This window comes from Chroicocephalus ridibundus, chromosome 1 (genome assembly GCF_963924245.1).
Source record: "Chroicocephalus ridibundus chromosome 1, bChrRid1.1, whole genome shotgun sequence".
In the NCBI taxonomy this organism is placed as follows: Eukaryota; Metazoa; Chordata; class Aves; order Charadriiformes; family Laridae; genus Chroicocephalus; species Chroicocephalus ridibundus.
Genome location: NC_086284.1, coordinates 204228529 through 204245735, shown reverse-complemented (window position 1 = coordinate 204245735; position 17207 = coordinate 204228529). Strand labels below are relative to the sequence as shown.

Below are 17207 nucleotides of genomic sequence, written 5' to 3'. Positions count from 1 at the left end.
ACGTGAGAACAAGCTCCAAACTTTTCCTTCTATAGGGTAACAATTGGTCGAAAACCCTCCCTTTTTCTGCCACCCCGCACTTTAGAAACGCGAACTTTGGACTTTCTTCCAGCCATTACGTTATGAAACGAACGGTGGTTTTCAGCAGCGGAACGGGAGGGCGAGGCGGGCGAGGCCGGCGGCCCCTTCCAGCCCTCACAGGATGAGGGGGGGGGCTACCCCTCAGAAACACCGCCGGCGGCGGCGGGCTGGGCGAGCTACCCCCCGGCCTTGCGGGGCTCCGTTGCCGCCGGCCCCGCCGCTCGCCAGCACCTCTCCTCAGGGGGCGCGGACCCGCGCCCCCTGAGGAGAGGTGCTGGCGAGCGGCGGGGCCGGCGGCGTCGCGGCGCTCAGTGCGCAGCCGCAGCCCGCCGCGCCTGCGCAGTGCTGCGCGCCACCGTGTGTGAGGGGAGGGAGTGTGGGGGGGGGAGGCCGCTGTCCCCGCCCGCCTCCGCCTCCGGCTCCGCCTGGGCGCTGGGAGCGGCGGCCGCGGCGGGCAACTTCCCGTCAAGTCCGTCCGGTGGCGGGGACTATGCGACCCGGTTGAGCGCGGCCCGAGAGGGGCGGGCGGGGGCGAGGACAAGCGCCGTAGCCAGAGTCGCCCAGCAGCCGCCCGCCTCAAGCCCACCCCCCCACCCGCCCTTCCCGGGGCGGGAGCCGCCGCGGCCGTCCCATGTCCCGCAAGGCCAGCGACAATGTGGAGTACACGCTGCGGAGCCTGAGCAACCTGATGGGGGAGAAGCGGCGGCGGCAGGCGGACGGGGCCGCCGGCTCGGGCGCGGCGGCGGGCGAGCGGAGCCTCATCGCCGCCGAGTCGTGCTCTAGCCTCAACAGCGCGGCGTCGGGCGGCGAGCTGGAGCGGGCGGCCCGGCGGCAGTTCCAGCAGGACGAGACCCCTGGCTTCGTCTACGTGGTGTCGGTCTTCTCCGCCCTGGGGGGGTTCCTCTTCGGCTACGACACCGGCGTGGTGTCGGGGGCCCTGCTCCTCCTCAAGAAGGAGCTCAACCTGGACGCCCTCTGGCAGGAGCTGCTCGTCTCCGGCACGGTGGGGGCCGCCGCCCTCTCCGCCCTGGCCGGCGGCGTCCTCAACGGGCTGTGCGGCCGGCGGCCCTGCATCCTGCTGGCCAGCGGCCTCTTCACGGCGGGAGCCGGCGTCCTGGCCGCCGCCCGCGACAAGGAGACCCTGCTGGGGGGACGCGTGGTGGTGGGGCTGGGCATCGGTGAGTGCCGCGCCGCCCCGACGGCTCCTCTCCCACCCTCACTCCCCGCGGGGACCCCAGTTCTTTGCCCCCCCGGGGAAAAGCAACCCTCCCCGGGAGGCGGGTTTAAGCGAGCCTAAAATCCGCCCGTTGATGTGAGGCAGCCCGCCAAGGAAAGGCGAACGTGGGCTCTGAAGCCCTCGCCCGCCGGCGGGGGAGATGCGCGGCCGGGCCGAGGTCGGGAGAGGGCTCTGCTGGGCGCGGAGGGCAGCGTGTGTGCTTCCCCGCCTCCGTTGTACTCCCAGGCGGTGTAGTCCTAGCCCGTGTTGGGGGAGAGTTTGTCAGGTTTCTGTGCGAGGAGAACGGTTTCGCATCCCTTCTTGGAAATTCATCTTCAGGGGGATCCTGTCCACAGCTCACACCGTGAGCTTTGCATTGAGGCGGCTCTGGGCAGTCAGGAGCAGGGGGGAGATGGTGCCTGTCGTTCTGAACTGTAAATGCCTCTCTTCTGATTCCCCGCACAGCTTTGCTTTTTGCTGGGCACTAAAGGAACGCTTTTGGGATAAAATGAGGTAGTAATCTCTGTGGTCAAATGAGATGATGCTTGCTTTGGGTTTCATTAACAGCATTCTGCAGAACTGAACACGAATTGCTGCTCTTAGGCTGCCTTCCTATATGTGTTGCATAACTTGCAAGCAGTAGGTTCTGATAAAACTTTATAGTTGTCCCGAAGAACTTGATGAGGAGTGTTTCCTCTAACTTTTGAGACTAGTTTCTCTGCTAACTATATCCTAAATATGCCCAGAATTTTGGTTGCCCTTCAGCTGTCATCCCGTCAGGCACTAATTCGAATGATACTCATTATGGAAGATGGGCTGTATGAGGTTATTCAGACTCCTCGGACTACAGTATGTATAGAAAAAAAAAAGTAGTAAATATTTCTCACTGTGATCTTGCAACCCTTCCTATCTAAAAGCATGAGGACAAATTGAGAATTAGACTTGTTTTCCTCTGCATAGCAAAGTTCTGTTTCTTAGCCATTGAATATTTTTTTTTTTAATTCTCTGGCTTGTTGTAGACACGCTTGCTGGGATGCAGTTTGTGGTCTGATTAAGGAAAAAAGTTAGTGAGTCATAACAAGGGCTGTCAGAAATAAAATTGTCTCCGTCCTTGAAAGGGCTCATGCTGGTTTCCCTGTACAGTAAGGGGGGACATCATCTTCAGGTTGCAGTTTTCCTACCCTGAGTTGGGTGGTTGTTTTTTATTTTTTAAATGCTACCTTCCAGCATTTTTTTAATCAAGACTTCAGACTGCAGAATGTTGATAATGTTTCTTATAATGTTCAGGAGACAAGAAAACTAAATTTGCCATCAAAATACCTGCCAGCTCATAGCCAATATGTAGTATGTATGTTTAGTGTCAGATACTAAAAATATCAAATTCTGTGTCTTTTTGTGTTTCTAAAGCTTCTTGTGTTCTTTGTTGACGGTAACTGGTTACATTGACAACTTCAGGGGGAAGAGAGAGGAAAAGGATGGGTGGTTTTCTTGACTCGTGTATGTGTGTCTTGTAGAGAGATATATAGGTGTTGGAATTACCTATATACGTTGGTGCAAATGAATGATGTTGGTATTGTCAGAGAGATATGAAACTTGGGTCTTAATATAATTAATATATGAAACACAGAAATAGAAATTGAGAGCTAGGGGCTCTTCTTTTGTACAGCTGTAAATCTCTTTTGTGGTCTGGGGAGAGAGGTCTCTCTTTGCCTTCTTTCCATGTCAGGGACAGAGATGGTGGGTCTGTCGGGGCTCCGGAGAGCTGAAATAATGACTGAGAAATGTTCTCAGGGTTTTGGAGCACAAAGACACTAATTTATATTTTAAAAATACGGTATTCTGTCATTTTTATCAAAGGTTGCTCTTCTTAATGTGATAGAACTTATGGCCAGAAACAAAGCATTACCTTAAATTGCTGTCACTGAAGCATCACAAGAGACTCCAAGCATCTTGGAGTCTAATACTAACAAGGTTTATTTTACAAAAGGAAAAAATATATTGTGGTTCAAACCTGTTCTCATACAGTAAACTGCAACGATCTCTACATTAAATCCCCCACCAGAGGGAGCCTGGATGATTTCATGAAGGCATTGGAGATTGGTGGAACTTTTAACCAGTTTCTTCCCTTTCTTCTCTTGGAGCTCTCTTATCATTTTATGGTCCACAGTGAGAAAGAACTTACTAGCGTTGGTGTAAGGAGGTTGCTCAGTAACATGAACTGCTGAAATGTGAGGGTGTGATGCTGTAGTGTTATGAAATGCTTTCCTACCTGCATGCCAGTAAAAACTTCTTAACTGTGTATAATTTTATACCTTTTTGAGGTCTCTTTCCTGTAGCTCTCTGCCAATTGCCCATCAAGAGATCTACTCCAGAAATAGATGTTCGCCTGCATTTAATAAATGAATTACTGTGCTATGGGTAGTACTGTGGTGCTGTAAAAGCAGATGCAGTAATGGTTACCTATGGGACTTTGTTCCGCCCTTGCTGGTACAGTGTGGATCGTGTTAATTGGGTCCATGCGAGAAAATGGCTATTTTTCTCATGACTGTGATTTATAAAGGGCTATGGTTAAAATTTCAAGGATTAAACCCACAGGATATATGCAGAAATGACAATCATCTCTCACTTGTCTGTCTTGTCTGTTTTTTACCATTTTCCATAGAGCTGTTTTGAGATAGAAAAACTCTCCTTTTCACCCCAGCAATTACAGAAGGAGATGTTTCTAGAAAATAAAGACCTTCTCTCAAGGATAAGCCAAAGTCCTCTTTTATTTCAAATGTTGACCAGATTTTTGTGGTTGGAAACAGTTATGTTCCCTTTCTCCCTCCCCCCAACGTAAATACAAAATACAGGGAATGCAGAAAAAGGGGAAACCACGTTCAGCATAAGCTTAGAATATGCTTAGATCTTTTCAGGTCTGAATTTCAAAATACATAGTTCATGACAACTTCAGGAAAAATGGCTTAAGAAAAAGATTATGGCCATCATTCCCTCCCCGAGACCCACCCCTTCCCAAGCAGCTCTGCTGTCCCTGACTCTTTAGGAATTTGGTTGAGCCTGCTGTCAGGAATGCAACGATTGGATGGATATTCATTACAGCAAATGTGGGCAAAATTCAGACATTTAGGAAATTGTGTCACATGTGCTCAGTAGCACTTTGTATGAGCTTAGCTAGGAAAAATGTCATTGGTACAAAGCATATTTGGACCTTCTGCATCTGGTCATGCTAACGGCCTTCCCTGCTGCTGAAGGGTGACCAGGCACACTCGGTAGGGGATTGAGGGTCAGCATAGGTTTGCCTTGTGTGGGCTGCTGTAGTTTGCACACTTAGCAGGAAAGCCAGGTTTTTCACTTGGCTCATCTTCGGTCTATCCTACCAAAGTTTGAGGACAGGCCAAGAACTGAAACACCAAAAGTTTGAGCTAGGCATGGCCATAGACAAGAGCTAATTCTACTGAAAACCTGCTGGTGTGAGAAGGGAGATGGAGAGTGAGTAGAGTAAGAACTGGGACTAAATGTGATAGAGACTAGAAAGGATAATAATGAATAGCTCTGTTTGTGAAGTCATTTCTTTCTTAGACTGTAATCAGTCCAGTGTCCTAATTTCACAATCACTTTGTTGTCTAAACATATTTGGATGTGTATCCACAACTCGACAGTCTGCAATGGGAGCAGTTCATCCTTCTGTCATTTGAGGATGCTGAAGGTTTTAAGCCTGCAGCTGATGTACGTGGGTGTTGGTGTGGTGGTTCAGGTAGTGTGCTGTTCAGATCACTTTTTCAAGAACGTTTATGTGTGAACACAGGGTTCAGGAAGTGACAGAATTAAGCTTGCTCGTGCAGAGTTGATCTCTATCTTAATGTACAATCATTAGCTGGATGATTAGATTCTCCTGTCTTGTTCAGCATGCAGAATAGATGATGCTCAATTAATGATCAGCTTCTCAGTGTTTTGTTTTCTTACTCAATGTGTGGCTTAGGTGTTACTTAATGCATACGGTACCCCAGCCCCTGGGGAAGCAGAGTTACTCCTTAGGACTACTGTGTGTGCGTGTACTCTTGTTACATGCAATGCAATGGAGACCTGTCGGGTTAGGTGCCTTGTCTTCTCTCTGACCCCGTTTTTGCTGGTATGTGTTGTGTCTTCACCATGTAAGCCTGCTGCTCAGTGCTTGCTTTGTACTCAAAATGTCTGTAGTATTTTTTTTTTTTTTTAAAGGCAGTATTTGAATGTGACATCTGTGGTGTTCCTGGTAGCATCTTTTTACGGCATATGTAGGTCATTTTCTGAGCAGAAGAAACGAGATTGTGCACAGAATTAGGCAGGAGTGAAAAGCGCTGGCATATGGTTCAGGGCTCCTGGGGTGGGACTGGCTTCTACTGACAGTAGCAAACAGCAAAAATAACCAAATTTAACCAAAGGACTTGAATCGTGTAGTACCAGCTCTTTATTATCTTTACAGTGGTTAAGTAAAGGTCCACTGTATCAGCTGGACTACCATGTATGCTGTGAAAATACCGGAAAATAACCAGCATGACCTGTTGCTTATTAAAGATGAGGACATGTGTGCTGTTTTGTTATGTTTTTTTTTAGTGTATGAGCTTTTTCAGGTGCTGTGTATTTTTATCTTGGAAAAAATTACAGATTAATCTCCTCCTCACCTCCACCCTCCAACCCCCATGGGAAGCTCTAAACCTTCAGTCTGTTTTTCTGAGTGAGTGTCCACCACATTTTTTTTTTTTTTAAAGGAATTTATACCTTAGTACATTTTAGAAGGGGAAGTCAACCTCAGCCCCCAAATATGCTGTGCTGTTTCTGGCAGATGCTTGTAATTTTCAATCCAGAGATTCAGAGGCTATTTTTCCCTCCAGAGACAGCGGTTTGTTAGTATAAGCTTGCAGTGGGAATGGAGGGGAATGGAGAGACAAATAGCCACATTGCTGAAATGGACTCCTGTACTGCCACTGACCAGAGATGCTCGCCCAAGTTTCCAGGATCTATAGCTTCTGCCGTTACTGTGTGCACTCAGGGTTGGATCTCTGTGTCTTAAGAATTTGATCTGTTCTTGTGCAAAAGCATCTGGGAGGATAAATTAACTTCTGACTGGAGCTGTGATCTTACAGGGTACCAGGAGCACATTAAAATGCAAAACGGTATCTTTTGAAGTCCTCTAATTTTGTGTGCATTGGACAAGATACACAGTGCTATGCTCAGTTCACTGTTATGTCAATAAGCACCGATTCCGTATTGTTTTGTCTGCTGGTGTAATACCAAAAAATCAGCAATTTATACATAAATATTACTATCTTTGGCTAATATTTAGTGACCATTTCAGAATAAAGTATTAAGCACACAGGGTTACATCTAAGAGAATTTTTGGATTTCTGATTCTTCTGGAAACTGTTTAAAGTCACAAGGGTGGTCTGTCTTTTTTTTTTGTTTGTTTTTTTTTACCTTTGTTTTGGGCTTTTTGCTGTTTTTGTTTAACTTAAAAAAGAATAATAATTCCCGTAGTTGATAAACCTTGAAATTGATTTTCTACCTGTAAAACACGAGAATCTTCTATAATAGTTTTCCCTGCACTTGGTCAAACTGTTCTATCAAAACATAATTCCTGTTGTATTTCAGGTATTTTTGTTCATTTTGGAAAAAATACAATGCATCCAGTTCATATGTGACATAAAACTGAAACTTTTATGATCCTCTTATCTATATAAAAAGGCAACTTGAAGGATGCTTGCACAAGTGTTTCCTTACCTATCTTGAAAAATTCATGTGGGCTCCAGAGGTGGGCTTATTTTCAAGATGCTTTATTTGCTACAGGAACAAGAGACCAGTGGCATCCGCTTACCAGAATGTTAAAGACAGCGAATCATTCAGTCGGAACTCTTGGATTTAAGCGACTTGTTTGGCTAAAGCTTCTACCAGCCCCATCAGCAGCGGCACAAGGCAGGACATCTGAGGAGAGTCTGAGAAGCAGATTTGAAGTGTTAGCTGCTGTCTGCTGCTGTGCACTGTCAGGATATGTGCTTAATTTTTATTCTGAGCATACTATACTAATATGTACTTTGCCAACTGTATCCTGAGAAGCGATGAAAAATGTAAAAATCCTGAAAGTAGATGCTGAAAAGGGGATTTTTAAATTATCTTAAGTGGGTTTTTATAGAGTATATTGTATTTCTAAATACATTCATTTTTTTAAAAATGTAGTATTTTAGGGATTATTCAATGAATGTATGGTAAGCTTTTGGGTTGCAAATCCTACGGAAGTCCTGAAAATTGATGATTTCTAATTAAGATGGCTGGACTCAAACTGGATGACTGTGGCTGTGCTGCATGCTGGTACCACAGAGGTATAATGGGCCTGATGGATAGTTTCGTTTGCAAAATTGTTTTATGGGTCTTCATTGGTGAAGAATTAAGTTTTCGTATCTGACCTGTATAATTAGTGTTGCTGGTGTGAAGGTTGTGAAGAGGCTGGGTCGGGTGGGACAGTCATTAAAGCTGCTGAAAGCCTAAAACCAGCAACTGCTGGGGGAAAAAAAAAAGAAGAAAAAAAAAAAAAAGTGTGTGTTAATACATGCAACTCTTTACCTTGGTCTTGTCCTTTAGTTGTCCCTCAGGGTTTTTTTCCCCCCCTCCCCTAGAGATGGGTCTTCCAGTTGCATGTATTCAGGAGCTGTCAGCTCAGCTTCTCTACTGGAACTTCTCTTCCCCCCTCCCTGATTCTTCCAGTGTAATTCAGCAAGGGAGCAGCTCTCTGGAGGAGGTTTGCCCTCTGTCGCTAATTTGAAAGGCTTCTTGGTTCTTGTTAGAGCTGATGTTTTCCAAAAGCACCTGGCACTGGCCTTGGGGTTTATCGTTTGCTAGTGATCATTTTACATCAGTGAGCGCGTTCTACTTCTGCTCCTGAGTGATGAGGCAATTTCAAGGCAAAAATATTTTCCAGGCAGTGTGGGGAACCGCGGTGATACCTGATGCTTTTAGCACAGGGGCTGACAGACACTTTGCAAGGCTGAATGGTCTTAAGGGAGAAGTGGGGTTTCCCTGGGAGGCAGTTGCTTCACGCCTCAAATCTAGAACTTTCTGGTCTCTTCTCAACACCGTGTATTTGGGGAAGGTCTGAGTTTTCGCAGGTCTCATGCCAACTGGTAACATTGAGAAGCTCTAATCTAATCAACAGGCACATACAGCTGCGTGCTCAATTGTCTCTGAGGCAGTAATGAAGTGATTGTTCATCTCCAGACAATAGACATGAAAACAGAAGATGCCGGAATTGGTGGAGGACCTGCTGTGTAAACAAGAATGTGTACCTAAAATTAGATTCACCTGGCAATTGCCCATATTTTCATAGTCTAGACAAAATTAAATAGCTTTAGAAACCTATACCATAAGTGGTAGCCCTAAGGCAACAATTTTCCAGCCTTTTCCCAGAAGTGGGATTTTTCTGCAGACTGACTTTTTCTGTCTGCCCTTCTGTTTCCCTTTTCTTTTGGTCAGGAGCCTTGTGGGCATGGTTTTCTCCACTGTTGCTTCTCTTGCAAGCTTTCAGGGAAGCAAAACTAATAATTGTGGTTTTAATGTACCTATGTGCCTATAATCACTTTGGAAAAGATTATTTTCCTTCCAGCTGGAAGGAAGCATTTAAGGATGTCTTTGTGTTTAGCCACAGCTCTACTTTCCTGTCATACCCTGGAAACCCAGGAGAAAAGCGTTCCAAGTCGGAAAGAGCAGAAGAACCTGCCTGGTGTTACACACTTGTATTGCCCATGCTGTGGGGCGTGTGGTCTTGTAAGTTGGGAACGTGTTCCAGTGAGCGCTTCCCTGAGAGAACCATGTACTGACATGGTCACTGGCATGTGCCAGTGGAAGATGATCTTTAATTTCTGATTGCTCATAAGAGCCATCATTCATAAGCTATCAATCACATTTATTCTAATTAAACAGGAAAAAAAAAAAAGTTAGGTATTGGTAGTATTTGAAAACTGTGGTAGTAATCTTGATTTGTGCCCTGCTCTGAGCTGCCTTCTGCAGTTCAGCCAGGTTCTGCTGTGGCATCTGTCCCACTTCCAAGGGTGAGAGAGCAGCAGAGCTCCAGAGATTCCTCCTTTTCCCTGGTGCAGAAGCAGGGCAGAGCTGCTGTGCCCAGAGGAGCAGGAGCAGAGAAGGAGCACCAGTGCCATCCTGTTCCCATGCCCTGTGATGCAGTTCAGCCTCCAAAGCAAGACTAGACCAGCTGGTAGAAATAGGGAGCTCCTGTTCCTATCCCTCTGTTTTTTCCTTCCCTAAATTATCATTGATTCTGGTCCAAAGCATGTAGTACTACAATATTTGGTAGTTATCTGTAATTCTGTGGATTTTTTAGCCAACATTATGAAGGATTCAAACAGTATGGCCCGTTACTTTTTTACAGCTCTAATCCTGGAGGAACTGGCAGTACTTAACCTGGAGAAAACGCAATTGTTGATTTATTGTCTCTTCATCTGCACATGGAGAAGTGGATAGGCAGTCAGGATTCACTGTTTTCTTTAAGGGAGAGTTAGATGATCCTGATGCTGAAGACAGCCATTTCTGAGCATGTTGGAGTTTTCTCTGGTGCTACTGAACTGGCAGTTGTAGCATAGGCTTCACATTCCACCGCTCAACGGCAAAAATAATCAGGGAATTATGGAAGAAAAAAATAAAGCTACTATCTTAAAGGTGCCTAGAGAAAGCTGGAAGCAAAAGCTGTGTATTGAAGCTAATAAATATACTTGATAAATTACTTATTCCTGAGCTTTTTATTGGAAAAGTGGTAGGTAACTAAATATATTGCATGAAAGTTATGACAATGAGGCTGGAGCAACTTCAGAAAACTAGAAAGATAAGTGAAGCACAGAGACTACATGAGCTGTTGGAGGCAGGGAATGTTTTTGCTGGCTGTTTAAACATCTAACTGGAGTGCAGTTGGGAACAGGGAGAGCTGGGAACCTAAGTTCTATGGTTGATGGAGGATGGTATTTCAGGATCCCAAAGTCGAATGCCTCAGGTTAGAGCTAGTACTCCTTTGGAATCTACTTGTCTAACATGTGATAGTAAGAGAGAAACACAGCTTCTTATGGTAGTTTTAGTGTGATTAAGGTTCAGGTCAACGTGCTATATTTGCTATTCCTAGCTGTATTAGGACTTACTCTGCCTAAATGTTATTTTGAAGTTAATTTTCTGTTTGTAGCTGCCCACCTAGGAAGTTTTGCTTAATCTGTGAGGTTAAGGAGATAAAATTGAAGGGGCTCGCCACTAAGTACTTGCTCTTGGTTGGTTAATTTTTTTAGGGTTGTTGGTTGGAGCCGTGATGGATCCTGGGGAGAGTCTAACATCTGAGAAAGGCAGTGTGGTAACAGATGAACTAGAGCACAGTGAGCATGGAGGAAGTACTGGTTAAGACCAAAGCTGTGTGTACTTTAAGCATGCACTTCAGCAAATGTTTGCGTATAAGTGGCCTTTTTTGTTTGTTCACAGGTCCTTGATTATTGGACTGTTGAGGTCAGTAGTAGCTATGTCAGCGCAGGAGTGGGGAATCTGCCTGAGGGGAAAAGGTAAGCCTGGTTTTATTCACTACAGAGTTCAGCAGCTAAGTCTTTTGCCTTGTAGACTCCCTGCTCCTGCATTAATCACAGGCGCTGCTGACCTCACCAGTCCAATTCACGTTGGAACAGCTTGGTACGAATGGAAAGCCAGAGCCACCCGGACAACTTCAGGATCTTGAAGAAAGGGATGGAAAAGACTAAATGTTGTACATAGGCATTCATAATCTTTTAGCCCATGGATTCGCGCGTTGTGGTAATATGTTGGGCTGAATACTGGGGTCTGGTTTTGTACTGTATGTAGTTCTTGGGTAGGAGGAGAAATAAGGCTCAGAATGTAGATCCTTTCTCTTGTAATGATTGACTGGCATGTTCCTGGAAAAAATTACTGGTGCATATAGCAGAAATCTGGGCACACATTGAGTACAGCAGAAATACACAAATAATGTCAACTTTTCTTTTAGTGGGTGGGAATGTACTTTACTAATTTCTTTGAAAGCTTGGATGAGAAGGTATGTACTATTTATCTTAAAATCTAACTTTGGGGCAGGGTGCAATAGTTGTATGCACCTATATGCTCTATGTGATTACCTCTGTGCATCTTATATCCTGACAGTTTAGGGCTTCCCTTCCTCCCTGACTGCAGTCTGCAGTTTGACTAGCTAGAGTAAACAAAATGTTATCATGTTCAACAGTGTGTGTGCTTCTGAAAAAGCTGTAGGTTCAAGGCATATTTTTTAGGTCAAGCTTTGTTGTTGTTGTTTTGCTTTGTTTTGTGCATGCTGATGGTGACTTCAAAGTAAGAAAAGATGCAGCTTTTGTTTTGGCTTTGATTCTGCCTGTCCCCACCTATTTTGGAATCTTCCTTCCCTGGAGTCAAAAGTTGTCTGTCCTATCAGTCTGCAGGGCCTCTCCCTAATTCAAAGTTAATTGCTTTGCCTGACACCCAAGTACTATCTGGGCGATTAATCATTATCCTCTTAGATGTGGAGTGCTCCCTTGCACAGAAGGAAACGGTGCTCTGAGCTTATAAATGCAGCAGCGAAGAGAAGATTTTTCCTCATAGCTGGAGACCAGCAGGCCCGTCTCCTCTGAAATACCTACTGAATCTTTAGCAAGATCTGAGCCACCTGTTTACAATATTTATGTTTAGTCTATTCAGAAGTTAATTATCAGCGATTCACCCTGTAATGGTGAAACTTCTAAGGGACTGTGTGCATGTTTTCTGGTTTTCCTTACCTAGAATCTTATAGATTCATAGAATCATAGGGTTGGAAGGGACCTCTGGATATCATCTAGTCTAACTCCCCTGCCAGAGCAGGGTCACCTAGAGCAGGTTACACAGGAACGCGTCCAGGTGGGCTTTGAATGTCTCCAGAGATGGAGACTCCACCACCTCTCTGGGCAGCCTGTGCCAGGGCTCTGCCACCCTCAAAGTAAAGAAGTTCCTCCTGAAGTTTACGTGGAACTTCCTCTGCTCAAGTTTGTGCCCATTACCTCTGGTCCTGTCCCCGGGGCACCACTGAAAAGAGCCTGGCCCCATCCTCCTGACACCCACCCTTTAAGTATTTATAAGTGTTGATAAGATCCCCCCTCAGCCGTCTTTTTTCCAGACTGAAGAGACCCAAATCCCTCAGCCTTTCTTCATAAGAGAGGTGTTTGAGACCCCTAATCATCTTGGTAGCCCTTTGCTGCACCCTCTCCAGCAGTTCCCTGTCCTTCTTGAACCAGAGAGCCCAGAACTGGACACAGTACTCCAGGTGCAGCCTCACCAAGGCAGAGTAGAGGGGGAGGATGACCTCCCTCGACCTGCTGGCCACACTCTTCTTGATGCACCCCAGGATGCCATTGGCCTTTTTGGCCACAAGGGCACATTGCTGGCTCATGGTCGTCCTGTTGTCCACCAGGACTCCCAGGTCTCTTCCCACTGAGCTGTTCTCCAGCAGGTCAGCCCCCAACCTGTCCTGGCGCATGGGGTTATTCCTCCCCAGGTGTGCAGCACCCTACACTTGGCCTTATTGAATTTCATAAGGTTCCTCTCTGCCCAACTCTCCAGCCTGTCCAGGTCTCTCTGTATGGCGGCACAGCCTTCCGGTGTGTCAGCCACCACCCCCAGCTTTGTGTCATCAGCAAACTTGCTGAGGGTGCACTCTAGCCCCTCATCCAGGTCATTGATGAATACATTGAAGAGGACTGGACCCAGTACTGACCCCTGGGGAACACCACCCGTCACTGACCTCCAACTAGACTCTGTGCCCCTAATCACGACCCTCTGAGCTCTGTCTTTCAACCAGTTATCTATCCACCTTACTGTCCATTCATCTAACCCACTCTTCCTAAGCTTCCCTATGAGGATGCTGTGGGAGACCGTGTCAAACGCCTTGCTTAAGTCAAGGTAGACCACATCTACCGCCCTCCCCTCATCTATCCATCCAGTCATGCCATCATAAAAGGCTATCAGATTAGTCAGACATGATTTCCCCTTGGTGAATCCATGTTGAGTACTTCTGATAGCTTTCTTTCCTTCCACATGCCTTGAGATGATGCCCAGAATGAGCTGTTCCATCATCTTTCCAGGGATAGAGGTGAGGCTGACGGGCCTGTAGTTTCCCAGGTCCTCCTTCTTGCCTTCTTAACCTGTTCTGGCTGGCTTAATAGAGCCTCTGCTCATGGTCATGTGCTCCCTTGGATCTTTCTTCCATGAGTATGGATTTGTGTGTGAGTGTTTTTGGTGGGTTGCTGAGGCGTAAATCCCTATGGCTGTGTGCCAGTTGGATGGGGGCAAGCCTGCCCTGACCGTTAGCCTGCTGTCTCAAGCTTTTTATTAATTCTGCTTTTCTTCCTGGTGGCTCTTTCCAGGATACAGGAAGTGAAACTGCATGCTAGGTGTGATGGGGACTTCTTATGGACCACTTTGTTACAGTCAAACTATTCAGTTTTTCAGTTTGTTTAGCTGCAACGGCTCCTTATCCCCAAGTTTCCCCTGTGAGGGAGCTTCATTTGGACGGGGATATAGGGAAACCACACTCCTTGCACTGATGCGAAGAAGAGGGAACTGGAAGTGTGGATGCTAAAGTGGCACTACTTGAACCTCAATAACTCATCTGCCACACTTGTGTCATCACACAATTTCACTTTTTTCACTTTTTTTTCACAAAGTGAAAATTTTTCACTTTTCCTGGTGAAAAAGAATGTCTGATCCAGGCCTCCTAGATGGTCATGTTGGGAAGTAGGAATCCAGACATCTGGAGAGCTCTGTGTGTGTGCACACACAGGAAGAATTGTGTAATGAAATACAATTATATTAGTGGATGTTTTCATTAGGAGTTGTTTGTATTTTTGTGACAAAAAAAATGTGATTGAAGGTGACTATGCAAGAGGATACCATAAACCAGTTGTGCAGGTTTTCAGGGTTAGTGTGTTGGGAACGTATTCCACAGCTCTGCTCTGGAGGACAGGAGAAGGTACAAAGAACTGCTTTGGGGTATGGACCTGTTCTTTCTGCTTCTTTAACTTTTTTTTATCAAGTGGGAATATATAGTTCGTGCCTCAGTTCTTTCTTCTTAAATTTTTATCATGTAGGGATGTGTAATGGACTTGTGTGGTCTAACACCCGCACAGGATAATTAGTTTTCATCTGTGCTGTGGCAATGAGCAAGAAGGAGAACTTCAAGAGGCCTGACGCAGCACTCCTTCACCAGTCTTAAGCGAGTGTGATTCCACTGACATCACAGCAACATTAATTTCTTTACATTATGATCTTGATAAACTACTAATTAGTATGGTACTTTACAGGAGATATGAATCTGTTCATTGGGTAATTGTAGGATCATATAAAGTCAAGTTTGCAGGGTAGATACAGATGTCATACTCAGCTACAACTGAAAAATACAACTTTAGGCAGATTTGTTAGAGACTTTATAAGAGTTTTAAGCTGCTATTATTTCCTTGCAAATGCATATATTCATCTTCTATGATATTTTGCCTACAGCAATGCTCTGTTTCTTGCTTAAAGCAAATGATTAGGTTCGCTGTAGTAAAACATAAAAATGCCTGTGTGCGTACTTTTCAGTCTTGTACAAATGCATTCCCGGTGTAGCTGAATCATCCAGAAGCAATGTATGGCTCTTTTTGTTTGGATTTCTATTTGTCATACATTATCAGCACTAAAATACATGTATCCCTAAAGCAGTAATAGGTTGAGAAGTGTTTGGTCTGCTGTGTCTCCTTTTCACAGTTGGTTTGCGTGTTCTTTGGTTTGGATTTCTATCTGTCATGCATTATCAGTCACTAAAATACATACATCCCTGAGGCAATAATAGATGGAGAAGTGTTTGGTCTGCTGCATTTCACTTTCACAGTTGCTCTGTGCGTTCTGTACTCTACAAATCCGTCCTGTTACAGGATCTGTAGCCATCGGTTTTCTAAGTCACAGTAAATTTTGCCAGTGCAAATACCAGCTTGGGTTACCTGTCCTAGGAGCTGGAACCTATGCAGTTTACTTGTGTGCTGTAGAAGCAATAGTAGCAAAGCCACTATTGTGTTCTTATAGTAGCAAGAAAAAAATATTATTTCATGCTGATGCAAAGAGCTAGAGACACATAGACTTGAACTCATCTTGCCGTAACATGAAGTTTTTTGTGTCATGCAGTTTTATAGTCTCAAGGCTGAATTACAGCAAGCCTTATGTTAAAATAAGTTAAATACATGCACGTGGTTGTTTTACTTTGCCACTCAGAAGGCTTTCTAACTTTAAATAATGCAATAAGAAAATTATTTGTAATAATTCTGTAAGGTGGGGTGATGTTTGCTTCCATTTTTGAAAGGCATTCTTGGACTTATTAAAAACAAATAATAATCTTTAATTCTATCAGTCATAACCTGTTCAACACTACAATTTCTGTGAATGGACTTCATAGGCTGATTTTGCAGTTTCTCAGATGATTTCCTCTACAGTCAGATCTCTTCTTTCCTCTTTCCTTCCTTGCTGTGTGTTTGGCCTTTAGAGAGGCAGTACTGTCGGTGGTACTAGTCAGGGAAGCCTGATATTCAAAACTTACTGAAATGCTGGTAGATTATTTGTTCCAAATTACAATTAATGGCTGTTACATAATTCCCACTTGGCTTTGTAACTGTAGGTAATTCTACTTAACTGGAAGCACAAACTGTGCGTTAATAGATAAATATATACAAATCGTCACATACTTGTCATTGTACAGAAAATAAGATTGCCTAAAATCAACCCAACTCTATAAAGCATTAGGATTTATCTCAGTGGCATAATGTAGACTTAACTTCCAGAATGTAATCTGACATGCTGTATCACTAACTTTGCTTATTCTTCAATTACTCCCAGGAGCCTTTTCTGTTCCTTACAAGCAGTTGGCACAAGAGTCTTAAAGGACTTTGCTACTAAATGCTTTTGGTAATTCATACCTAAGCTTGAGTTTTCTGGTATGGCATATTGAAACACTACTCCAAGTGTCTGTACCTCTTAGCAGTTAAAAAGTCCTTTACACTAAGAAAGGAGTGCAATGTAAACTAAGAGTGAACAAATGAATGTGGGTGTGAACTTGGCAGTATTTGAAAGGTGGGTCGTGCTTCTCCCGCAGATAATGAGCAACAGACATTTGAATTGCTGAAAACACACGCTGCATCGGAAGCACAGCCTGTGGGAAGTTTTTCTAGTGGTACTACTGTGGTAGGTCATGAGTATTACGGAAGGTGTTACCAAGGAGGTTGTCTTTGGTGTCAGGAACAGTAGTATTCTGCTAGAATAGAGGCTTCTTCCCAAACTCATCTACATATAAACCTGTCATCAACTTGTGTGCTTTGCAACAAATTGTAAAATTTTATAGGGAAAATACCGTGATTTTATTGTTTTCTTGCTGCATACAAGTATAAATGGTACTAACTGGGCAGGTAGGAGTGGGTAGTGAGTAATTCAGAAATCCAGTCACCTATGAGCTGTTTTGTGCTTCGTTGCTGCTTCCTAGTGCTTTATTAGAAACTAACACAACTGGTTTCTTTCCTACTCATAGTTACTCTGTTAGTGCTCAGTTTAATAATTCTCCTCCAGTGGGTAATTAATTCTGCCTCCTGATGCTGCCCCCCTGCAGTATTGTCAGCAGTCCCTACCCTTTGTTTTGGGAAATAAAGAAGAGGATGTAGACCAGAGATGTTTTTAAAATGTAAATAAAAGTAATTCCTCTTACTTCTGAGTGAAAATTCTATTATATGTAGCTGGGTTTTACTGTAATTGATGTTTCAATTAGATCTTGCTTTATGAAAAGTTAATTAAAACATCAGGTGAAATGTGACCAGATTATAGGGAAAACCAAGGTGCA

The 17207-nt window shown here is 44.5% G+C and overlaps 1 protein-coding gene across 1 annotated transcript in view; it reads left to right on the top strand.

The window, feature by feature from the left end:
* The first annotated feature begins 455 nt into the window (after window positions 1-455).
* The window catches only part of SLC2A13 (solute carrier family 2 member 13), a 168365-nt gene continuing 151613 nt past the window's right edge, over window positions 456-17207 (top strand). The window contains exon 1 of the mRNA XM_063323407.1: window positions 456-1259. Within this exon, the coding sequence (XP_063179477.1) occupies window positions 713-1259 (547 nt within the window). The 5' untranslated portion in view covers window positions 456-712. The remainder of the gene's footprint in view (window positions 1260-17207) is intronic.